Consider the following 25159-nt stretch of genomic DNA (forward strand, 5'->3'; position numbering starts at 1 on the left):
GGGGAGGGGGGGGGGGGGGGGGTTTATTTTAAGAAAGGTCTTGGGGGGGGGGGGGGTGGAAGGCCGGCGCGCTACAGACACACAGGGAAGTGGAGGAGATCCCTCTGCGGCCCTCGGGCCCTCCGGCTGGACCCGGCAGGCAGGCTCTGAGAAGCAGCTTTTGGGGGCAGCGACGGTTAATTCGGGGATCCACAGGACATCCCGTCCGTGCTTTCTCTCAGCTTGTGCTTGGAAAACAGGCTGTAGAGAACCCGCAGCGTGCTCTTGGCGTCCTTGTTCACGATGTCTGTGGGGCAGAGCAGAGAAGAGGAGGCCCGGGTAGGGGAGTGACCAACCCACTCAGTTTGCCCCGGACAGAGGGGTTTCCAGGGACAGGTTTTCAGTGCTAAACCCGGGAGAATCCTGGCAAACCGGCACAGTTGGTCACGCTCGGCCTGAGTCCCAAGTCCCATCACATGGCCTTGCCTCCCTCCTCCCCCGGTCCAGCTGTGCCCAGCATCCCTCCCGGGGTGCCCCCAACACAGGAACTCCTCAAGGTCTCTGTCTGGACACCCGTCCCCAGGGACCTCTGGCCCACATCTCCTCTCCCCAGGACCCCCTACTCCACTGGGGTCACTGGAAGCTGTGGACACAGTGCCCCTCACAGGAAGCCTTGGCAAATGCTCATTGCCCCCATGCCAGGCAAGAGGACCACACCAACACGAGCTGCCTGACCCCCCACCCCCACACTGCCCTTCCCCCTGTTCTGCGGGTGCCCCCAGAGGCTGGCTGCCCAGGGAACAGAGCCATAGCACCCTGGTGTGCCGAGCGCTCACCTTCGGGGCTGACGGGGTAGCTGAGCAGGCCTTCATCCTTCAGCAGCTCCAGAGCCAGCGTGACATTGTGCAGCTACAATGACAAGACCCCGTCAGATGTCAGCAGAATGAGGCAGCCCCCCTAGGCCCTGGCCCCCGAGTGCCAGGCCCACCCCTCATCCAGGATGTCCATCATGCGTCAAGGAGGCCACCTCCAGTGGGAAAGGCAGTTGTCAGGGGGTCACCCAGCCGGGGGGTCAGGGAAGGCTTCCTGGTGGAGGTGACGCCTGGAGGTGAGTCTGACCAGGTGAGGATACTTAGCCAGGGAAGGATTGTGAGTTCATCCTGATCTTTTCCGATGCAGCCCCCAACCCTGTAGGCAACAGAGACCCCCTCAGAAACAGCCAAGTTCCATGGGCAAAGCAAGATGAGGAAACCGAGGCTCAGAGTGGCCAAGCAGCTCGTCGGGGCTCACATGACAGAAAGTGCCAGAACGAGGTCTGTCTCGCTCTGATGCCCGTGCGCAGCAGGCTGGAGGAGCCAGCCCCGCCCTGGTCCCTGCCCTTTCCTCACCCCTCTGCCTGCTCACTGCCTCCAGCACGGCGGACAGTGCCCGGCCAGTCAGGCCCACCTGGCTCGGGTCCCAGCCTGTCCACTGGGTCACCTGGGGCAAGTCGCTTGGGGCCGCCACTTGACCACCTGCAAAGTGGGGTCCCTGTCATTTCCCTGGGGCCTTGATGCGGCATACCGGGTGGGGAGCCCTGTCTGTCCTTGGCTCAGAGCAGACCCTCTGTGAATGGGGTCCTCCCTTTTCAAGGCTAGTTTCTCCCACAGGCCTCAGGTACAACCAAAAAGACCCCGCCCTTCGCCTGGGGCAGCAGCCTGGTGCACACAAAGAGAGGTGCGGGGTGGAGCAGGCCAGGTGCACACAAAAAGAGGTGCGGGGTGGAGCGGGCTGAGTGAGGTCTAAAGCCAGCTGAGCCCCTGATACACTGGGACCTTACGCAGGTCCTTCCTTCAACCGTCTCAGTCACCCATAGGTCCACCGTCGGGGCTGGACGTCCCAGATGGGTGGCCAGCCAAGCTGGTCCCACTCCTTCCCCATCTGCCAGCCATCCCAGGCCCACAGCTCGCTTCAAACAGGCCGGGCAGCTCCCATGGCAACCCAGCCAGGGGCCTAGAGGCCGGTTGGCAGAGCTGCAGAGGAGCAAGGCCCATGCGAGGAAGCCAGCCCTGCTTAGGCTGCCTCTTGAGATCTCGGTTGGATGTCCGTGCACCAATGCCCACCAGATGACAGTCACAGGCCAGACAAGTACACATCCTCAGTCCCGTTGTCTGTACGATGGGAACAGCACATCTTCCAGCCTCTATCTCCAAGGCTGCCGTGTGGCTCCGATGTGATGATGGACACAAAATTGAAGCCACAAAGCAAGATTTGAAAGTGGGATGAAGGCACAGCAGGGGCCTGGCCTCAGCCAGGGCCTCCCTGACAATTCCCTGGGTCTGGGCTCCTGCAAGGGCGATTCCCTGGGTCTGGGCTCCTGCAAGGGCCGGGAGGCAGGACACATGCAGGGAGCTCAAGGCCCCCTGAGAAAGCACTCTCCCTGAGGGAGAGAGGGGTGTGGGTCACAGTCCTGGTCCAAGGACACTGGGCAGGGGCACCCACCCCCAAGGACCCCTGCTGAGTCCTAGGGCAGGGGCCGGAGTCCTCGCTGGCGGCTGGCACACGGTGGGCTGCTCAGGGAGCACAGGCAGCCCCTCCCTGGGATCTGGAAGACGGAGTGAGCAGGGTCCTTCTCTGCGAGGGAGAGCTCTTGTTGGAGCATCCAGTGGACAGAGCAACTGCGCTGGGGGCAGGTCCAGGAGGCGAGAGAGAGCGTGGGAGAGGCTGGATCACTGGCCCAGCAGGCTGTCCCACTATAGTCAGTCAAGAAGAAGAAACAGGGGCCGGCCCCGTGGCCGAGTGGTTAAGTTCACGAGCTCCGCTGCGGTGGCCCAGGGTTTCACTGGTTCGAATCCTGGGCGTGGACATGGCACCGCTCATCAGGCCACTTTAAGGCAGCATCCCACATGCCACAACTAGAAGGACCCACAACTAAAAATACACAACTGCGTACTGGGGGGCTTTGGGGAGAAAAAGGAAAAATAAAACCTTTAAAAATAAAAGAAGAAGAAGAAACAAAAGCTGTCACGGGATGCCAAAGCCCCCAGGCAGGTGGGACACACCTGTGGGATGTCCAGCCAAAAGGAAAGGAAATCTCAGAGTGAGCAGATCAGAGCTGCATGGCCTGTTCCTGTCACTGTGTCCCCAGGTGTTCCCCCCAGACTGAAGTAGCCTGCAAACGGAGGGTTGCAATTGTTGCCATTGTTCACCTTCTCACCGTGACCACTATTCACAGGATGCACAGAAAGTCAATGTCAGAGAGGGAATGAGACACTGAGACCAGACTCTCAGCACAGTGCTCTCCTGCCTTGCAGCTGTGCCTTTGATGTCTTCACTCTCTAAGCCAGCATCTCCCAGAGCGTGATCCAGGGTGTAGGGGGAGACGGGTGTCTGTGACCAAACTATTTTGGGAAGTGTTGGCTCAAACAAAGTAATCCAGAAATCCTTCCCTGAAGGACTTCTCAGAGCCTTGAATTTGTTTTGGTGCGTCACCAACCTTCAAGACTTTGCATGTTTTCCTAAGTCGTCTGACCACAGAATCTGTCTGTCACAGAGCACCTCATGGGACCAGTGTTTGGAAACACTTCATGCATTCGCTTATTTAAAAAATATTTATCGAGCATCTACTATGCGTTGGCCGGGCAACGGGGCAAAAAGAGACCCCCTTTGCCCTCAAGGAGTTTGTGCTGTGAGATTGGCTGCTACCGACACTATAAAAATAATCACGCGAGCTTCGATTTGTCACCCTCGTCCTCAAGGACGCCCAGTCGGAACCAGGAGCAGCTGCCCCGGGCTCCAGCACTGTCTCACCACTCCCTGCTCGAAGCATCACTTTTCTTGCGTGCCCGATTTGAGATGATGAAGGGACAGCTACCACGTTCCGTTCGGCCAGGGGAAGGTCACGGCCCCGGGAGGACGCATTCAAACCCTCCCGGGCAGAGATGATTGAGTAGGGAGGAAGCCGAGCCTTCCTGGCTCAGAGCTCCGGTCTCTGCAGAGCAGATGATCGCGTCCCTCCCTCATCCCTGACTCCTCTTCCCACAGCGAATGGCAGTCTCACGTGAACACCACTGGCAAAGAAGGTCTGAGGACGAGAAATCCAATTCGGAGGGGCCGCTCTGCCGAGATAACGACTCTGCGGGGTCCCCCCTTCAGGAGGGGCCGCTGGCCCCGCCTCTTCGGCCAGTGGCACCTTCGGCGCTTCTCTTGGATGTTCCTGCGGCGCAGTTTCCTGCAGTTGCCGTGAGAGTTCATCCCAGGGGCCAAGCTGAAAGGCTGGTTCCTCCCCGACGTCCGTCTGGCCGACGTTCAGAAGGAGGCTCTGAGATGGGGGATCCAGCAGGCTGGCGGCGCACAGGACGTGGACATCAGGCCACTTGGCAGTGAGCAAAATCTTGAGCCCCAGCCTCACACTGTGCAGGGCATCCCCACCGGGCTGTGGGGCCTGCCCTGGCCGACAGAGTGAGGCGGCAGTGACCACGCCAGCTCCAGCCAAGGCCTGCTGTGTTCCGCTGGCCTCTTGGGTCTCTGCTGCTGCCACGAGAAAACGAGGCCCGGCTCATGCCGGTCCCAGGAGCACGATGAGAGGGACGTGACGTGGAGCTGGACCCCCCCCCCCCCCCCGACCCCACCAAGATGGCCTGATTCTGGCCAATCCCAGATGAGTGAGGGAGCCCAGCAGAGCTGGATCACACACTCAGCCAACGGCAGGTCTGTGAGAAGAAATGATTGTTTTAAGCCACCGCTTGCTCATGAGGTTTGTTACACAGCACTTTTGTGCCAATAGCTGACGGATGCAGTGCCCAGAGAATGTAAGAACCCCTAAGTGCTGACCACTGTTCCTGCCACCACCAGAACCACACACACGGCACCACCCCGGCCTGTTCGCTCCTCGCCCAACATCCCGGCCATGGGACTCTGAGCCCAAATCAATCCTGACCTCAGGAGCACCCTGCCTCCTGGGAGGGTGGAGAGCACGCCCACTGAAGATGGCATCCCCATGGTGCACGAGGACGAACAGCAGGCTGGGGACCAGAAGGCCCGTCCTGGTGTCGGATCTGCCACCGAGCAGCTGAGTGGTCCTCGGCAAGTCCCACAGCCTCTCAGGGCCTTGGTTTCCCCCTCTGTAAGATGGAGACATGACCCTTCCCTGAGCCCCTCACGGGGGTGTGCAGTGAGGGAGGGATGGGTCAAGGGCCCGGAGGGGTAGACGTGGGTGGTGACTGGCAGAGAATGTGAGAGGGGCCATGGCTCAGGGGCCCACCGAGGCCGAGGAGCTCAGAGGAGGCGGGAAGGCGTCAGAGCCCATGGCGGGGCTAGCAGGGTGGGAACAAAGCAGGAGGCATGCTGGAGAGATGGCCTGGATGGAGACCTGGAGATCTTGGATGAGCGCGTGAGGGCTGCCGGGGCTCTGCGGCTGCCGCCTGGAGTCAGCAGCATGGGGACAGGGAGGAGGCTGGGGAGGCAGGTGGGACTGGACCACCCGGGCCTGCAATGCCAGAGGAGAGCCTGGGGGCAGGGCTGGCGGCCGGAGGCAGGGGACAGATGAGGCTGCGGGTGTGCAGGGGAGGGAGGGAGGCCTGGAAGAGGGGAGACCGGCCTGGGACTGGGCCAGGGTCCAGGGTGTACAGCTTTACCCCAAGGGTCCTGAAACAGCCCGGGGCCACAAGCTGTCCCCCTTCCCGGGGACATGCGGGCATGTCAAAGGGGGCAGAAACTTTTCTTCCTCCCAGAAAAGGCCCCATAGGCTGGCACCGGGAACGGCTCCCGGCCACAATCCAGTGTCACCTCCTGGAGGGCTGATGGCCATGAAGACTGCCGGCCGGCCCTGGGCTGGGTGGGGAGACCAGGGACCACAGACCCCCCGATGCTCCCACCTCGATGGCTCTCCACTCTCCCTCCTAGTACCTTCGTGGCCTGAGGGGTCACAGGGCACAGGTCGTCAGCCTACTTCAGAGACAAGAAGCCTGAGGTGCAGGCAGCCAGCTGGTGGTGAGCAGGGGCCGGACTCGGGGCCTCCGGCCGGGCGGGATGCTCATTCCTCTGCCACGTCTGCCCCGACGTGGAGCCAGACAACGAGGGTAAGTCGCCGCCCCTGTGGGCCTCAGTTTCCTCTTTGGGGGAGTAGTAAGGATCCCCTCCCCTCGGAGTGGATGTCCCGTGTGGCGAGGGCGTTCCCAGCAGGGGAACAGCCTATGCAGAGCCCAGAGGTGGGAGAGCGTGAGAAACCTCCACCAGGAGCTGTGGCAGGTCCGTGGGACAGGGCCAGAGCGCAGAGGAGGGACGCAGGAGCCCCGGGGATGCTGAAGGCTGCATGCGGGAGGCTGGTCCTGTCCTGTCACTTCCGCCAGCATCACCATCCTCTCCTGCCCCTTCCCCTCCCTGGGGCAGGCCACAGACCCTCCTGCCCGGGCTAATGCAGCCAAACCCCAACCAGCCTCCTGAGCTGCAGGGCCCACACGGGAACCCCGCAATCGAGGACAGACCCCCAGGCCATGCCCTGGCCCACTCCTGCAGCCCAGGGAGCCACAGACGCAGCCCCCAGACGGTCCTGCCTTCGTCCACATCCGAGCCCCGGCTGACGCTGTTTTCCCGCCTTAGGAAGAGTTTGTTCACTCTGCAAACCAAACCCTAATCAATTTCACGTGTCACCTCTTACACAGTCTTAAAGGAGCCTTTATGGCTCCTTCAGCTAACACTAACCACTCTTTCTTTCAGGTCCCCCAGGGACCCACCCGCCACGAGTCAATGCGCTTCATCGTGACCCTGGGAGACCATACAGCGTTGAGAGTACAGGGGGTGAGATGGGAGGTCCTCCGAGGCAGGAGCTCTGTTGGGTTGTCCTTATGGCCCACATGGCACAGGGCCAGACACCAAGCAAGAGCTCAGAAAGTGAGGGATCAGGTGCATGGGTGCATGGGTGCATGGATGGACGGACGGACGGACAGACAGACAGATGGATGGATGGATGGATGGATGGATGGGCAAGTGACTGGATGGACAGATGGATGGATGGATGGATGGATAGATGGATGTATGTATGGATGGATGGATGGAGGGAGGGAGGGATGGATGGCGAGATCGATGGATGGGTGGGCAAGCAGGTGGATGGGTGGGCGAATTGGGTGGATGGGGAGTGGGCCAGTGAGTGGACAGGTGTGAAGGTAGCGGGGTGGATGAACGGACAGATGGGCAGACACATGACAAACAAATTTCTCCTCCATCCTCCACTTCTCCTGGAAGTAAATAAGTAAAGACTGGCCGTGCCGGTTCCACAGATGTGTGCACTCTGAGGTGGACCGTGGAGGAACATCTTTGGAAAACTCACCATTTCCGCAGGAGAGCTGGGAGTGAGGTAGAATTCCTTCAAGTGCAGGAAGAAGCCTTGCAGTTGTCCGATCAGCAGGAGCAGGATGACGCCGTCTGCGAACTGCAGAGAAGGGGGGCTGGAGTTGGACGGCCCGGCGGAGCCCGCTCTGCCTTCACAGGCTGCGTGGCCCTTCAGAAGTCACACAACCTCTCTGAGCCTCAGCCTCCTTTTTGAGAAATGGGGATGACCTCCCTGGCCTTGCCGTGTTGTTGGAAACATCGGCGGCAGCCGATACAAAGCGGTTATTGGCTGCCTGGCCCATCGTGCGTGCTCAATAAAATGAGCTATTTCTACATTTTCTGTGACATAGCCTCATGTCACTTTTTAAACCACATCCTGTTCCATGAGCTACAGAAGCACAGGAGAAAACAGAGTTAAGCGTAGAATTATTCCGTGAGAAAAGGCAGGGCATGGCACTCCGGCTCATGCTGCCACCGCCACACTAATGTGTCTGTCTGTCTGTGTGCAGACACAGAGCCTCGCCCTCCCCAGCACGTCCGATGCTAATAAAATCCTTTGAAATCTCTGCAAAGATACGAAACACGAGGTGGGCTATCGAGGAAAGCCTCCTCTCCGGGTCCTCAGGGAATGTCCTCCTAGTGGGTCTGTTCCAACAGTGTTGGTTCGCCCTGAAATCTTTTCTGCTCATATTCCTGGTAACACCACCAGAACACCGGGACCTCAGCACCGCCTCTCCCCCGACAGCCTGCAACCACCATCCTCCCACACGCCGTTATTCTCCGAACGCCAGTATTTAACACGGGAGAAGTGAGGATGAAACATGTCGAATGTAAGCCTGGGAAATCGTCCTGTTTGTACCCACACGAAACATAATAAAACTGCAGATCTCTCCTCTGTCGCACGTCCACAGTGCCAGGGGGTGTACTGAACACCGACTCCATCATCTCACTTAGTACTCACAGTTCTGTGAGGTTGGTATCCTTGAACCCGTTTTATAAGAAGAGCCTGGGTTCAGAGAAGTCCAGGTCCAACATCACACAGCTAATGTGGAGGAGGCGTCCTCGGAGCCCAGAAGCAACACGTCCCCATGTGGCTTTGGAGTCTGGTGTCTCCACCCTGCCACATCACCACACCATATCACACACAAATGTCTCACATGGCCACCACGTGAAGAGGTCGTGAGCACAAACTCTGGCTTCAGCAGCCTGGGTTCAAATCCCCTCGACCACTAATCACTGTGTGACCTTAGACAAGTTAATTAACCTCTCTGTGCTTTAGTGTCCTCATCTGTGAAATGGCATAGAATCAGTTCCCACCTCAGGGCATAGGGAGGATTTGATGAGTTAATGTATGCCAAGCTCTTCTCAGGGCCTGGCACACAGTGAGGGCTTTCCTGGTTTCAGCTACCAGATACAGAAGCGTGTCAACCCCATTCCTCGCTGGCTGATGTCACAGTCTGTCTGAGCTCCGGCTAAGACGGTCATAAGCCATTCCGTCCATCTGGGACCAGGTCTGCCCTCTCCTTCCCCCTACGCTGTGCCAGAACCCAGGGGGCCTGAGACCCACACCGCCGCGTCCAGCAGGCCCCTTGTCCCCCGAAGACCCCAGGCAGGCAATTAGCCTCTCGGCTCCCCAGGCCCCCGCTGCGTCGAGGGAGCCCCATGGGACCCAGGGCCTTCGAGGAAGGCCGTGGACACTGTGGAGGGCTGACCGCCGAGGTCCCGTTCCCGCCCCGGGACGACTGGGTGCGGGCCAGCTGCGGCGGGCTGCGCTCGGGGACCCTGCAGATGCGGGGCTACGTCGGCACCTACAGCAGAGCCTGGCCCACAGCGCACAACCAATAAATACCGGGCACGCACGCAGTTGCCCCCGGGCAGCTCGCGGGCCGTGAGTCCTGGTATCTGCTAGTCCACCAGTGATTTTGAAAAAAGAGCTGAAAAGCGGGTACTTTACAGCAATGAAAAGTAATAACAGCAGCATTGATCACCCCCTTTGTAAGGTGCTCTCACTCTCCCCACCTCACGGGGTCCCCACTGTGGCCCCAGGTGGCGACGCTGCTGCCAGTGACACTCCCCTTGGAGAGCAGACCCCAAGTCTCCGTGAGGTGACACATTGCAGGCCATGGGGGTGGCCGGCTCCTGGTGCCTGCGGGGCCCTCTTCCCGCCCGCGCCCTGTGGCCCTTCCCGCAGCCGAGTCCCTACCTGGGTGTCCAGACTCTGCACGGACAGGCCCAGGCGGTCCAACTTCTGGTTGACAAAGTTCACAATGGCCTACCCAAGGAAAGACGATACCTCAGGCCCAGGGCTCGGGTTCGTGACCCTCCCGCTTATGGAGACAGAAGCCCCCAGCCTGCAAGGTGCCAGCGCACAGTGGGTGCGCAGCGTGGGCCGTGCCTTCCCCTGTGTCCCCACCCCGGGCACAAGGCAGCAGGGGGGGCGTTGATCGCGCTCACCTCTTTCACGGCATTCACCTTCTGAGGAGCCAGCTTAAATAACTCATCAAACACGTCCTCTGCAGACAGAGCCAACGAACACCCCATTACGATGCCATGATCTCTGTGCCGAATGGGGACTTTTTCTCCACAAAAGTTTCCCAAGTAACCAGTCTGGAGGGAGCTGTGGTTTTACCTCAAGGTTCTTGAATTAAAAAACGGGCCTGGGTCTGAGTCACCAAACTCAACCACCATAAATATATCAAACCAAACATTCAGTGCTCCCCTGGCTGTGTGGCCCTGGAGGAACTGCCTCCCCTCTCTGTGCCTTGGTTTCCTCATCTGTAAAGTATGGCTGATAATACCTACTAGGTGGGGTTGTTGCAAAGATCAGACTTGGTAGCAGATAACACACTCAGCATGGTGGCCGGGCACACAGCAGGATTTCAATAAATGCTCATCCTTTCTGCAGTGGACGCCTCGGCAGCCATCCCTTCCTCTAGGAACTTGCCCTGCCTGCTCTCTAGTTCCTGCTCCACCCACAGGTCTGCGGGAGCTGCCACAGGTGGCTGCGCAGGGCCCGGCCCGGACTGACACTCAGCCCATAGGTCTCCTCCCCAGCGTTCCCCGTTCGGCAGAATGAGGGCATGGAGCCCTCCCGGAGTGTCTGAGCTTGCAGCGTTCAAAGGCCAGCGCCAGCAGCAGCTGAGTCATGCCCACGGGGTCTGAGAGCAGAGGGAGCATCTTAGCAGCTAGGCTCTCGTCCAGCCTCTGACGCCGCGAGTCCTCGGGCTCGTGCCCTTTCCCACAAGCTGCCTTCCTGCTATTTGCAGCCAACGCGCCTCCCCTGGGGAGACTGGTCCGCAGACACCGAATACCCAAACTGGGTAGAAGAATTTGCCTTTGGATTCTGCCACTGCAGCTGTGTGACTCTGAGCAAGTCACGTCACCTCTCTGTGCCTCGGTTCCCTTGTTAGTGAAGGGGGAAAGGTAGCATGAGTTAGCATCATGCACAGTAAATGCCCCACAGACCCGTAAACACGGAGGGAACAGCAGTGGTCCCTTCCTGACCTCCTGGCCTGTGGTCAGGGAAACTGTGTCACTGAAGGACCTGGGAGATGAAGGGCAAATGTGCCCTCAGATGACACTAGCCAGAACAGCATGAACGTGCTGGCAACGGTTTGGAGAAGGCCTTGCCCTGTGTCCCGCCCCTCACTGTGTGACCCATCCTCATGCTGCCCCCTAATAACACTGCTCCCAGGGCACCCACCACATGCTTCTGATGTCCCTCCCCACACGTACGCAGACTCTGACCAGCCTCCCTTGCACCTCCCCTCTCCCTCCTGCCCCCATTCAGCATCCCTCAGCCCCCATTCTCAGAAGCCCTTCACAGGTCATTATTTCCACCTCTGAAGACGAGGTGCCCTGGTAGAACCTCCCGCCCAGACAGCTGTGTGTCCTAAGCAGGGAGGGCTGCAGGGAGGAAAAATAATGCAAGGGTGGATGGATGGATGGATAATGGATGGATGGATGGGTAGATGGATGGATGGGTGGATGGATGGAAGGGTAGATGGATGGATGGATGGGTGGATGGATGGAAGGGTAGATGGATGGATGGATGGGTGGATGGATGATGGACGGATAGATGATGGATAGATGGATGGATGGATGGATGATGGATGGATGGAAGGGTAGATGGATGGGTGGATGGAAGGGTAGATGGATGGATGGATGGGTGGATGGATGGAAGGGTAGATGGATGGATGGATGGGTGGATGGATGATGGACGGATAGATAATGGATAGATGGATGGATGGATGGATGATGGATGAATGGAAGGGTAGATGGATGGATGGATGGGTGGATGGATGATGGATAGATAGATAGATGGATGGATGGATGGATGGGTTGGTGGATGGGTGGATGGATGGATAGATGATGGATGGATGAATGGATGGGTTGGTGGATGAATGGGTGGATGGATGGATGGATGGGTGGATGGATGTATGGTTGGATAGATAGATAGATGGATTGATGAACAGCTGGCCAGGCCGACTGACTGAGGAATGAATGAATGAAAGAAGGAATGGCTGGATCAGTTGATTGTTGAAGAGCTCTGTCACAAAAGCAGTAGTCTTAGAGGAAGATGGGCATGCATGTTAGCTCAGGGCCAGTCTTCCTCAGCAAAAAAGAGGAAGATTGGCGGCAGATGTTAGCTCAGGGCTAATCTTCCTCAAAAAAACAAAAACAAAAAGAAAAGCAGCAGTCACATTATTGAACAATCACTATTAAGCATTCCCTGTGTTAAACATATTCACAAATTATCTTTTAACCCTCACTATAGTCTAAGAGGCAGGTGCCCTTATTGATCCCATTTCACAGATGAGGAAACTGAGGCACAGACAGCTTAAGACGGACACTTGCCCAAGCTCACGTGGATAATGAGCGGGAGAACGAGTGTTTGAACCCAGCCACCTGGCTCCAGAGCCCCCACACTTAACAACTGCGCTGTCATCGGCAATGGGAATTACAAATCTCTCTCCCAGTGTGAGCAGTGTCATGAGAAGGAAGAGCCAGACCTGTGGACGGACAGCGAGAAGGAGGGACAAATAGACAAGAAGGCTGAGATACGAATAGCAGACCACAGGGGAAGTGCGAGAGAACCCCCAGCAATTAACCCTTCATCTTTACGCATCTGTTTTCACACGTATCCAGTAGAAAAAGGTTTCCTTCAGTGACAAAAGTACTCACTCTTTGATTGGTCCTGCTCTGTGCTGCAGGGAAAATGGTAGAGGAAAAAAAGCAAACAAATGGTTAAAAAAGTCTTCAGACCTATGGTTTCTTGATATGACAGGACGTAACCACACAAGGCTGACGGAGAGACCAACGTCTGTCTCCAGAAGCAGCAGGACCCCGTGGGAAGCAGGCCGACCCTTCCCCGAGGCAGCCACTCCCAGAAACGTCTGGATTTGGTTGTTTTTGTGGTTGCTGTTTTAGATTAATGGGGCGTATATTATACACACAATAAAATGCACAAATGCTAAATTTATGGCTTGTGCATGTTACGGAGACCCACACCTGCGTGCTCACCCCCCTAGTGAGCACCCCCAGTGTGTGATCCCACCACCGCGACCCCACAAACTCTACTGCTGCTGGGATCTCTCTCATCGTCTGTTACTTTTGCCTGTTCTAGAAATCCCCATGAACGAAATCATCCAGTACGTGCTCTTTTGTGTCTGGCTTCTTTCACTCCATTTTTATTGTTTTTGAGCCATTTTTCTCTGACATTGCTGTTTAATTTTCTGTCCCAGCCCCGGCCCCCCAAAGCGAGGGTCTGGGCCCACAGCCGGCCACGCTCTCCTGGGAGAGCCGGGCCCCTTTGCCCGTGGCCCTCGAGGCAGCCTGAATCTGGACCCAGGGCTCCGCGTCAGCAGCCCGCCAGGAGGGACGGACCCCTCCACGCTGCCCGCGACACCAGCCAAGTGCCAGAGGGGAGCCCCACGGGGTTTCCTGTCCAGAAACAGGGCTGAGAGGGGAGATTTGGAGCCACGAAGGGGGAGGGATGTGGCGTCATGAGCACCATCCACAGCCTCCCACCCAAGTACCTGAAACCCCTTCTCAGGCCTGAGGCTCCCTGGAGGCAGCGCCGAGCAGCTCGGGGGCCGGGTGCCCGGGAGCCACAGCTTCACTGGGTCAGCGGGAACGAGGCTTCCTGCCGGGGAGTCCTCAGGAGGGTTAAAGGGGCCGGTGTGTGCATGGGACCCGCAGGTGTGAGGGGCCAGCAAGGGTCGTCTGCCTCCCGCCCTTTGCGACGCTCAGCTCACTCACTTGGGCCACAGTAGTTACTTGTCATCGGTCGCAGTAGTTGGAGCCCACCCTCCCCAGGGGACATCCAGGAGCCACAGACTGGAAGGCCTCAGAGTCAAGCGGGAGCAGGAGGGGAAGGGCCCCCCTCACATCATCATCTCCAGCCCTCACAGCAGCCCCAGCAGGTAGGAAGGGGTCCCCATTTTTCAGAGGAGTGAAGAGGTTCAGAGAGTGGAGGTGACTTGCTTGAGATCACACAGCTCACACAAGGCAGAGCCAGGATTTAAGCTCAGGTGGGGCCGACTGCCAAGCCTGTGAGCTGAAGACAAGCTACTCCACCCGGCTGGGCTTCATGAGGGTTAAATGAGCCAGGGGAGCTAAAGCATACAGCTCAACGCCTGGCACATAGTAGGCCTTCAGTCAGTGTAGACAAGAAAGGAGCAGCCACCACTGTCCTGCAAGTAGCCCACTCTCAGGCTGACCCAGAAAGACCCAGCCAGCACCGCCTGGAGGCCTGAGCTCATCGGCAGAGCTCCGCCGGGCGCCCTGCTCACCCGGACAGACGAAGAGCCAGCAGCTGGCTGACCTGGGCACTCCAGTCCCCCACCCCGCACACAGTAGGCGCTCAATAAGTGTTGGTGCCCTCGCCCCCGGCACCGGGAGGCCCGAGGGGCCTTGCTGTCGGGCTGTAAGGGCCCCTCCCAGCGACAGCCCCTCCCCGCCACGGCCGAGGCTGCCTGGCAACACTGGGACGCCGGGCTTGAGGGAGCCAGCACAGCATCGAGGTCAAAGACCGCACTTCTGGGTCCCTCCTGGCCCCCAGTGGCTGTGAGGTGACCTCGTGACTGAGGGCAAGCGCCCCTTCTGACCCCAGCTCTGCCTGTTTTGCTGGGCTGTGCAGAGGACAAATGAGCTGTGGAGGTGGGCCTGCCAAATGGTCCATAAGGGGCCCGCCCTGCGAGGCCCAGCAGGATGGAAGGGCCCCAGCGTGCCACAACAGGGCCGAGGGGACCCGCAGAGTGTGAGGCCCCTCCCACGAGGGTCAGGCAGGTCTGCTCTCTCCGCCGACCTCAGGCCCACTGCCAACCTCCCCCAAAACCAAAGCCCAGCCCTGCCCGGTCCCCGGTCCTTCCCTCACCTGCACTCAGTGAGCTGTTCCACTGACTTCTCGGACTTCAGGCCACTCTTGGTGCGCTAAGAAAGAAAAAAGGAAGGAATTGAGCAACCTGGGAAAACTCTGGGACTCACACTGCTGCTAACAGCCTGTGGTGGCCAACGCAGCCCAGGGGGACCCGTGTACTCTGCCTCCTGCCCTCCTCAGGGCGTCCTCCTGGGCAGCCTTCATCACAGTGGTTCGACTTAATTGTCCTCCTTCCCCATGAGCCTTGAACCCCACATGGATGGCGCCATGCCTGCCTTGTTCCCCAGGCGTCCCCAGAGTCTCACCCACTGCCTGGCTCACAGGGGGTCAATGAACATGTGTTGGTCTGAATAATGGACAGATGGATGGATGGACGAGTGGAAGGTTGGATGGATGAATGGATAGATAGATAGATGGATGGATAGATGGATGGATGGATAGAAGGATGGATGCATAGATGAATGGATGGATGGATAGATGGATGGATGGATGGATGAATGGATAGAAGGATGGATGGATGGATGGATGGATGGATGGATGGGTGGATGGATGGATGAATGAGTAACGAATGAGTGAAGAAATAAAGTCACCTCTGATTTACATAAGAAGTATAAACAAAGCCATGAAACTGCTGAGTGGAGAATCTTAATCAATGGTTTTGGAAAAAGTAAGAATGAATTCACCTGAGTTTGGCCAAACTTGGCTTGTTCTGTTGGGGTGAGTCAAAGGTAAGCCCTACGTAGGAGGCCCTGCTGTTCAGAGGGTGGGGGAGGGAGGAACAGGGGCAAGGTGGGGGGACCTGTTTGTGGTGCTGAGAATCTGTCTGAGAGAGAAGCCGTGGACTCCTGGGGCATTAACTATAGTGCAGTCCTGCACGTGCTAGAGAGAGAGCGCCCTGTGGGGTGGGGAAGCCCATAAAGGCCCCCTGGAACCATCGTCACAGCCATCAGGTAGTGAGTGAGTGACAAGGGCCGTGGCTGTGTCTCGCTGATGTGAAGGCTCCCGAAAGGCCACAAAGAGATGGCTACTTAGCCCCTGCGATGTGGTTGCATCAGCCAGGACCTTCCTAACACCCCAGGGAGATGCCATCTGATGATGTCAGCAGGACTGGCTGGCCCACCAATCTCTCCGTGGCCCCACTGAGCCCCTGCCGGCTCCACTGGACTCAGCACCTCCCACCCACAGCTCCAGCCGAGCGCCCCACTGCTGTCCTCGTGGGATTTGACATTTCTCCAGGCTCCCAAGAACATGGCCTGGCTTGGTCCCCACCCCACGCAGCACCCCCAAATCCAGGGCATGGTGAAGCGGACCGGAGACTCCCAGCCCATGCACAGGGACCCTGCGTCCAGCCCCTTACCTCCATGGTGATCACCTCCACCTGGACGTTGGTTGGGAGGGGCAGCGCAGGCTGGAAGCGCCTGGCCAGGGCCACGAGGAGATGCAAGGTGGCTAACAGGTCCTTGCTGAAGATGGCTGGGAGAGGAGAGGGTACCAGGTTAGAGCTGAGAGGGCCACCATCCTGGGGCCACATGGAGCTTTCGTCACCATCACAGCAACCCTCTGCAGACAAGGAGGCCTGTGTCCAGCCCTCTGAAGGCAGATTCTGGAGAGATATTCAGACATGAAAAGAGCCACACGTTGCCCCAGTCATCCCACCTCTGCGAATACAGCCCGAGGGCGCACCGCCCTGTGCACGGGGTTTAGACAGGGATGTCGGCTGGAGACGCTAAATGTCCTGTCCTACAGCAGGGCACTGGGAGAGCAGCGGTTAGATTTCAGCTGAATGGGACTTAATTCGGGGTCAACATTATAAACATGCATTATCGAATGTGAGAATTTAAGCACAGTGGCAAAGGCAGTGGCAGGGAGCCCAATAAAAAGCGGGCTTGAAAACAGTTATGTCATTGCCACCCAAGCTTCTTAACTTCTTTTGGCCTCTGTTTCCTCATCTGGTAAATGGGGAGGATGCAGAGATGGAACAGCAGGAAATTCACACCAAACTGTTTGCGGGCAGTGGGGGGCGGGGCGGGGGGCGGTCTGCGGGGGTTCATGCTCTCCATTCTCTGGCTGGCACTGCAGATAAAACTCCATGATGAAAGGGGACAGTTGGGCCCAGGTGGTGCTTGGAGCTCAAAAAATAGCAGCTGCCTCGGTGACAAAACTGAGTCTATCCCCACGGGCCGGGCTTTGCAGCAGCGACACCTGTGGATAGAGAAGTGAGTCCTGCCTGCCTGAGGCTGCTGCCCCTTCTAGCCCCCCGGGTTGTACTTGCCCCTGAGGGGGAACGAGCGCACCTGCTAGGTACCCCGGAGCCCCTGGCCCTCCCCGACCCCAGCCCCGGGCAGGGGCCCCACGTACCCTCCATGCTCCACCTGGCCTGCTGCTCCTCCACCTGCAGGCTCCGGTTGGCGGCCTCCAGCACCAGCGCAAGCTTGCGCCTCTGGCTCGCCTCTGTCAGGGCGATCTCCTCGACTTCCAGCTTGAGCCCGGCCAGTTTTTCTGAGAACAGAGGGCAGGAGGGGTCAGAAGAGAGTGGAGAGAAGCCAGTGAGCCAGTGGAGAGGATGGGAGAGCGGGGAGAGAGCAGGGTCAGAGGGACCCACAGCCCCTGGGCTTCCTCCAGGAGGCTGGCCAGCCTTCAGGGGGTAAGGGCACTGTCCCCTCCTCACCTGGGCATGCAGGTGGTGTGACCTGAGCAAGGCCCCCGCCCTCCGAGCTGCCCCCACTGGCCCTCTTCACTTCAGCGCCCCCTATGTCCCAGCCCCTAACCCTCTGCACAGCTCTGTGCACTTCCTTTCTGCAGGGCAGTGTGGCTTAGTGGTTAAAGCTTAGCCTCCTCACTCCTCTGCTTTCTTCCTTGAGACCTTGGACAAGTCACTAGGCCTCTCAGAGCCTCAGTTTCCTCATCTATAAAATTGGGATGGAGTTGCCCAGAGGATTAACCATGCCATGACGTGGCAGGTGCTCAGGAAGCATTAGCCGTGGCTGGTAGGATTGTTCTGTGGCCCGTCCACAGAGGGCTCCAAACACAGTCTGGCCCCAGGCCCCAGGCTGGCTGAGGCCAGAGTCAGGTCCACCGCCCCTCCAGGACCTCACAGCCTCGTGCAGAAAATAGCCATGGAGGCACGTGACCGTGCACCAGCGAAGGGAGAGGTGACAAGGACCTTCTGGACAGAGACAGGAGCCCCCAGCAGGAGCCAGCCCACCTCTACCACAGGGCTGTCTCCCGAGGGGCCTGTTCCTCTCCAGCAGCCCAGGGCAACCCCCGGCCGGGACACGGGTTTCTTTGTTATCTCCAGCAGCTTACAAACAGCAGGCGCTCCATAAATGCTGGAGAGGCAGTGTGCAGGCAGCAGAGTCCACGGTTTGGCAGAGAAAAAGCAAGACCTGCAGCCCCCCGAGTTCTGCAGGGTGGGAGGCTGAGGCTGGTGAGGAGGCTGCCTGTGGGGCCTGCCAGCCAGTTGTGGGGGGTGCAGCCGCTTACGGAAAAGGTGGTGCAGGATGAGCCCGTCGAACATGTCCTCCTCCAAGTTGCGGACCACAATGTGCTCAGGGAAGAGCTCCGTGTTGATCCACTCCATCAGCACCTGCAGGTGCCAAGGGGACAGCTGACCCGGGGCCACTGCTCACCTGGCCCCCCACCTGGCTCAGCTCTACCCTCAGCCTGCAATGCCCTCCTGCCACCTGCCAATTCCTACCTATCCTTCGAGGCCAGGTCAAACACCACCTCCTCTGGGAAGCCCTCCCTGATCTCATAGGCTGAGTTAGGGACCTGCTCTGGGCTCCCAAAGACCCTCCACTTCTCCCTGTGTAAGGATTTGGTAACACGGCTGCTGGTGTCTGCCTGTCCCACAGACTTCACAGTGGTGGTGCACAGTGCCGCTCCCTCTGCATGCTCCCGAGGGTGGGCCCTCCGTGCTCCACGGGCCAGACACACTGGGGACATAGTGTCCCACCCCTTTAAGGGAGCGGCGGGAGCTAACCGGGAGCTGGCAGATATACACCCGGCTGCCCACCCACCCACCCGGGAGGATCCGAGAGGCGCTGCTCCACGCTGGCTCCCGGGTGCCCAGCAGGCCCGAGCTCCCACCCCTGTCACCTGCTCCATCACTCGCCCCGGTGGCTCCTTCCCTCTGCATCCCACCTCCCACTCTCCTTCCTCATCTCTTGCGATCACCTTCCAGCTCAACCACTTGCACCCACGTCCTTATCTCAGGAGCAGCATCTAGAGGAACCCAAACTGAGACCATGGATCAGCACCCCGCCGGGTTTTCCAGGAGGGACCACTCTACTCCGTGTCCCGGTGCCCAATGGTGGGAAAAGTAGACAGAGAGAGCAAGGGAACCAGAGAGAGGAAGGGAGGGCTGGAACATGGGTCTAGGCCAGGTGGTGCAGGCCAGGAGGCCTCCCTGGAGGAGGCCACAGAAAGGCCACATGGAGGCTAGAGAAGTAGGGCAGAGGAAAGTGGAGGCCCCGAGCCTGTGCCAGCAAGTCCTGTGGCCATGGAGAGCCCCACCGGGAGACCCGCGCCTGTTCCTGCCCATTTCTCCAGCTGTCCATTGCCTTGGGCAGTCGCGCCAGTGAAGGAGCACCAGCTCTGGGGCGGACGGCCTGGGTCAAACCCAGCTCTGTGGCGGTCAGCCCTGTGCCTCCTCCAGGTCGCGTCACCTCTCCGAGCCTTGCTATCTGCTCTCTGCAATGCAGGTGACGACAGATCCCTCTCAGCCGCCGTGGGGCACACAGTCGGCGCTCAATAAACGCTCCTTCAGGTGGCCATTCAGCAGGTCTCCCGAGCCCAGGGCCTGAGGTCAGGGAGGGGCGGGGCACCTGTCAGCCCCACCCCCAGAAGACGAAACGCTGCCCCCAGAGGCCGCCTACCTTTTGCAGCTCCTCGAACTTGGGGTCCTTCCTCGATGTGGGCGGCACGTATTTCCTCTTTTGTCCTGGAAGCAGAGGGAGCATGACTGGCATGTGGAACCTGTGGGGCTCAGGAGCTCTGTCCCCACAGGTCCCCGTGGGGCTGGCATCATGACCGCAAGTGGAATTTGTGGTCCCGCTGCTTCACACACACACCACACGCGTGTCCTCTCACACACACACCTGCACACACACAGATACACACACACACGCACTCGCACAGACAGACAGTCATAGACACACACCATGCATGCACGCACACCCTGAGCACCAAACGTCCACAGTGACTTGGGTTTCCCGGACGTGCCCCGTCTTCCACCCCTCTTTGCTTTGCCCATACTGTTCCTGCCACACCCCCAACACCCTTCCTCCTCCTTTCCGTCATAAGCACCAGCTCATCCTCAGACATTGCAATATTTATATTTTGGGAACATAAACTCAAAAACTATTTCTTGTCTATCTGAAATTCACATTTAACTGTTTTTTTAAGGGATTTGTTTTTAAAGGTATCCTTTTTTTTTTGGTGAGGGAGATTGGCCCTGAGCTGACATCTGTTGCCAATCTTCCTCTTTTTTTTTTTTCTCCCCAAAGCCCCAGCACATAGCTGCATATCCTAGTTGTAGGTCATTCTAGTTCTTCTATGTGGGACGCTGCCACAACATGGCTTGATGAGCGGAGTGTAGGTCTGTGCCCAGGATCCAAACTGGTGAACTCGGGGCTGCTGAAGTGGAGCACACAAACTTAACCACTTGGCCATGGAGCCGGCCCCTAACTGTGTTTTATCTGGCAATTCTACCCACTTACATAAGAGGAAGCCACAGCTCAGGGGAGCCCAGGTTCCCGGGCTGCAAGGGGCCCAGGTGGATTCCCACCGCCCACCTGACACTGTCCGGCTCCTGGCGTGGACACACAGAGGCCTCCCTGGCTCGCTCTCGGAGCCCCAGAACCTGGATCAGCAGCTTCCCCACATTTAGACTCATGGAACCCACCAAATGTCAGGGCTGAGGGGACCCACGAGATCATCTTGTTCTGATGGATGTGGGGGAAACTGAGTCGCCGAGTGGGTATTTTGTTGCCCAAGTTCACAAAATGCATGGCCTCTGTCTTCACATGACCCGCTGAGACTTTTCCTAGACATTCTGAAAATCTTTGCGTACTGCCAGCCCCGTGTCCTCTGACAGGAGAGGGGTGGCTAACGTGGGGCGCTGGACGGCCTTGGAGAGCGGCGTGAGGGAGGGAGGCAGTGAACGAGTGAGTGACTAAATGAATGAATGAATGAACGGCTGTGGTGACACAACGCCCCCGCCCCCCTGGAGCAGATTTCTTGCCACTCTGAATCACCCCGTGTTCCAGCTCTGCCTGCCAGAACTTCAAGTATCTCTAAATAAACCATAAAACAAAAAATAAATATTTTTTCAAAGAACTGAGGCCGACCGCGGGGACGGCAGCTTTCTTCATGATGCCTTCAGGTCTTAAGCCATCCATCGACAGGGAGCAGCGGAGCAGACCTGGCAGGAAGGCCGCTGGGCCGGGCGCCCCGCCTCCCCGTCTGCTCTGTCAATTAGAGTATTTCACACTTTTCCCCGTCTTCACACTTCGGTTTTAAAGGCTACTTGAATTCCAGTGAGTTCACTCAGAGCCCTGCCCAGGGGGCCCTGGGCTGCTTCCTGCTTTGCTGTCTGTTTCTTTTCTGTAACACGGTGGTGACAGCTCTGGGCACCTGTCACCATCCTCCTTTCAAAGCATCTCTGCGGAGGGAGATTTCAGGGGCTGTGGCCACAAGCTCCCCAAGCTCAGAACAGAGCCTCGCTCACAGGGGTGCCCACTCTCACTGAACCTCCCCAACCCTATGCCTGCCCTCTTTTCTAAAAGACCCGCAGGTGTGAAGGGAGCCGGTCAATAGACTCTCCATTCTGCAAGATGGCAGGTACATCTCTGCAGACCTCCCCAGGACTGCCTGGATTCTGGAGCCACCCTCCTTGGGTTCAGAATCCCGGCTCCACCATTTATTAACAGTCACCTGTTACTCTGTTCCATTACTCTGTGCCTCGGTTTCCTCATGTGCACAAAGGAGGTAATAACACCCACCCTCAGAGCAATCAATGAGATGCCGCATATAAGAAGTGCTTAGCACATACCAGCACATAGTAGGCCCACATAGCAATTAGTACCCTCCGCATCCCCAACGTCACCATCAACCTGGAGGGGCATGGGGATAACTGTGGAAGGTTCCAGAAGCAGGCAAGGGGGTAAGGAGAGTCAGGTTTAAAGCAGAAGGCCTAGGCAGAGGCTGAACAGAACTGGATGCTCAGCTGATGCCGTGGAAAGCATCGCACGTGCCCGGGCACGGCCTGTTTGGTCCTCGCGATGCAGACCCACCCCCTCCACCACGCCCCAGCCCGCAGCCGCGTACCTTGTGGGAGCTCCTCCTCCACCGGTGGGCCCGCCTGGGGTAGCTGCAGCAGGTTGTACAAGGACTCGGCCTCCATCTCTCCCTGGCTGGCCCTGGGGGAGGAGGGGACAGAGGCAGTCATAGTCTGAGTAGCCCCATGCTCACTCGGTGTCATTTCCTCCTGACCAGGAGGCACGGGAGCAGGTGGGAGCGGGCTGTGGGTGGAGAAGTCACCGCGCTGCCTGGGGAAGGGGACAAGGACCCCGATGGGAAGGATGCAGGGTGCCAGTCCTTGCCTCCACTGGGGTGGAGAAAGGCGTGCGGCTGAGGACACAGCCTGAGCAAAGGCTTGGCAGAGCAAAGGTGCCCCCTTGGTTGGGGCAGAGCAGCCAGCTCACCGCTCTCCCACAGCAGACAGGAAGCCCCCCGGCCCCTGCCGTCAGGACACAGGAGGGGGCAGCCCACTCCTCAGAGCTTGGCAGACCCAGGAAACCCTCAGGCTGAGCATAGGGGCAAATCCAGGGTGGGCCTGGGTGGGTTCCTATGGGGCTGGTACAGGGGAACACACGGATGGATGAGACCGACAGACAGTGAGCTCCTGGTGGGCACCGGGCCCGTCTCCTCTGAACCCCTGAGCCTGAGGCAGATGACCACAGAGCAGCTCCACCAGCCTTGGAGTGAGCCGACTGGAGCTGGTGTGGCGACATCGCCCATCTGTGCAGGCTTGGCTCTCAGAGGGTGGCCTGGCTCTGCCTGGCCCCCGATTCTGAACACAGCTCTCTGCAGTGGGGCTCATCATCCTCAGCCTCTCGGGGCAGTTTAGGGGTCTTGGGGCTCATGCCTGTGAAGCACCAGGCACATGCTCGCTGGGAAGGCCCAGCATCCTCACTAAGGGCAGGGTGCCAGGCTGGCCCCGGGCCTGGGACGGGCAGACTCAGACCCAGCCCGGCCTCCTTCCTGTTCCCCAGGGCTCACTTCCTCCCCTGCTTTGCTTTGCCCTCCCTCTCTCCCCCTTCAGCCCCTGGGTCTTCCCCAGCGTTTCTAGCCCCAAACAGACATTTGGGGCAGGGGTGTCATGCGGCAGAGGACGGTGGTCAGCTCCAGCCCCCGGGGAGGCTGGGCTAAAGTGGCAGGGCACCCAGCCGTGGTCGGATGGAGGAACTCCCAGCGCTGGGGCCGCCTCATCACACCAGCAGCCAGCCTGGGGACACTGGGGGGCAATTCTGCCCTGAATTGGGGAGGGGGTGACTCTGAGCCAACCTCGTGCCCTAAATCCCCAATCCTCCTCTCGGACCCCAGGATCCGGTTTGAGGGATGTGATCAGAGAGGAGGAAAAAGCCCGCCTGGGGGTTGGGAGGCCTGGGTTCCGGGCAGGCTCTTCCTCATTCTGGCTGTGTGACTTTGGACAAACCCCCTCCCCTCTCCGGCCCTGATGCTTCTTTCCAAGAAGGGGCTGGACTCGATGCTCGCCACAGGGAGCAGAGCAGATAGAGCTGGGAGCGCCTCCAGCCATCAGCAGCCCCCGCAGTCCCTTCCCGCCCTGGGTGCCAGTTTCTTCATCCAAACCCAGGGGAGGCCTTTCTGCCCCACCCATCGGATGAAGCTCTGGGAAGGGATGCAGTGGGACGGGAAACCTGTTGGAAACCTGTTCACCTGGCCCCTTCTACCTGTCCGGGCCTTGGGGAGGGAGGCACGGGGCTCAGGGCGCTGCTTTGCCCAGCTCCCTCGGCTGAGACTGTGCTCTCTAGGCCCCCAGGAGCCCTCCCTGTGTGCGCTCGGCCTCCCGGAACCACGGACAGGCAGGAAGCCCTGGCGGCCGAGGGCTCCCACCGGCACAGACGCCAGGACGACTCACCTGGCGCTTCCTGCACGTGAGGAAGTGAAGGCCACGTTGCTCGAATGGTGGTCCCCGGGCTCTGAAAGAAAGTAGGTGCTGGGGTCCCCGGGTCAGCGGGGTCTGCAGAGGCTGGTCCAGAGGCGGGGGCCGAGCTGCTCACTTCCTCCAGGCCTGTGGCTTCTGCGGGGCCTGCTGGGGGCGTCTGCAGGCAGCTTCCTCCTCGCTGAGCTGCAGGGCCCAAGGCTTCGCTTCAGAAGAATGCCACCACAGAACCTACCGGAAAAGATCTGCCCCCAGGGCCCCAGCAAGCCCGCCACACCTCCTGGCCTCCTCCATGGTTCGCAGGCAGCTCCAATTTAACATGTCTGCTTTCTCTCCCTCTCCCCTCCCCACACACAGACCAAGCCAGTTCCTCTCCAGTCTTCCCATCTTCAAATGGCAGCTCCAGCCCCCGGCCACTGAGGCCAGAGACTGTGCGTCCACTGTCCCCGAGGCCCCCCCATCCCACCATCAGCAAACTCTCAGCTCTGCCCCCAGGTCGTCCCTCCACCTCCACGCCCCCACCTCAGCCATGCCCCCCTTCCTCTTGCCTGGACCCACAGGGGCCTCTCAGCTGGAACCCGCTGCCAGCTCCTCACACCCAATTCCTGCCCCTGAGTTGTCCTCCATAAGCAACCAGAGGACACACTTCACATCCCAGCTCACTCAAAACAGGCCAGTGGTGTCCAAGAGCTCTTAAAATAACATCCAGGCTGCACGCCCAGCCCATGAGTCCTCTATCTACCCTCGTCTCCCGGCCTCTCCACCCTCACATCCTCCCACGCACACTGACTGCCTTTCTGTTCCCTGCTTTCCCGACTCACCGTTCCTTCTGCCTGGAACTCCTGTCCCAGCTGTTAAAAGGGCTGAATCCTCATCCTTATCATCAGCTTAAATGCCTCCTCCTTCAGGGAGCCTTCCCTAACTGCCTTATTTAAAGCAAATCCTCTCTCTGATTCTTTACCATGCTGACACCTCCGTGCAGGACTGGCGTCTGTGACGAGGCGGTGGGGAGAAGCAGCCAGGCCCGGATGTCCGTTTGGCTGGGGCACGGGTGACGGGCATGGCCCAGCACTGGATCCCACCATCCTGGTGGCACCTTCCAAACCCTGGATCACAGCCAAGCAGGTGCATCGCGCCCTGAGTCCCAGGGGCAAAGAGGTGGCACAGTCAAATACAGAAACGGAAGAGTGTTTAATAAAGGGGCTCTGGGGCAGGGCTAAGGGGACCCCGAAGAGACAGTGCTGCACCCCAAGACTAGCAACAGGCTGGGGCTGTGGCAACCCCAAAGCCTACAGCAGCAGAGG

At 58.9% G+C, this 25159-nt stretch overlaps 1 protein-coding gene across 5 annotated transcripts; it reads right to left on the reverse strand.

The window, feature by feature from the left end:
• Positions 1-60: 60 nt before the first annotated feature.
• Positions 61-24796, reverse strand: PARVG (parvin gamma). Of its 5 annotated transcripts, XM_046645971.1 has the most exons (14): positions 24677-24796; positions 23832-24041; positions 21998-22089; positions 19546-19610; positions 18152-18254; positions 17027-17167; positions 16026-16141; positions 14666-14721; positions 12472-12494; positions 9742-9800; positions 9491-9559; positions 7286-7387; positions 816-888; positions 61-286 (listed from the first exon to the last, which is right to left on the reverse strand). In XM_046645971.1, exons 3-14 carry the CDS (start codon positions 22071-22073, stop codon positions 177-179), a joined length of 993 nt encoding a protein of 330 aa, XP_046501927.1. In that variant the 5' UTR covers positions 22074-22089; positions 23832-24041; positions 24677-24796; the 3' UTR covers positions 61-176. The 5 variants fall into 5 exon arrangements, with proteins under 5 accessions (XP_046501927.1, XP_046501928.1, XP_046501926.1 ...); XM_046645972.1 differs by lacking the exons at positions 9491-9559; positions 9742-9800 and adding an exon at positions 4898-5081 and having other exon boundaries at positions 157-286; XM_046645973.1 differs by lacking the exons at positions 61-286; positions 816-888 and adding an exon at positions 986-1167.
• Positions 24797-25159: the final 363 nt, after the last annotated feature.

Source organism: Equus quagga, chromosome 19, assembly GCF_021613505.1.
Source record: "Equus quagga isolate Etosha38 chromosome 19, UCLA_HA_Equagga_1.0, whole genome shotgun sequence".
Taxonomy (NCBI): domain Eukaryota; kingdom Metazoa; phylum Chordata; class Mammalia; order Perissodactyla; family Equidae; genus Equus; species Equus quagga.

Coding starts and splice junctions, on each gene's coding strand:
- PARVG (XM_046645970.1), bottom strand. CDS start 22,073: ATGGAGGCCGAGTCCTTGTACAACCTGCTGCAGCTACCCCAGGCGGGC. Junction 17,168..18,151: donor CATCCTGCACCACCTTTTCC/GTAAGCGGCTGC, acceptor CTCTGTTCTCAG/AAAAACTGGCCGGGCTCAAG. Junction 1,168..4,897: donor GGAGGCAGGGTGCTCCTGAG/GTCAGGATTGAT, acceptor TGTTGCCTACAG/GGTTGGGGGCTGCATCGGAA.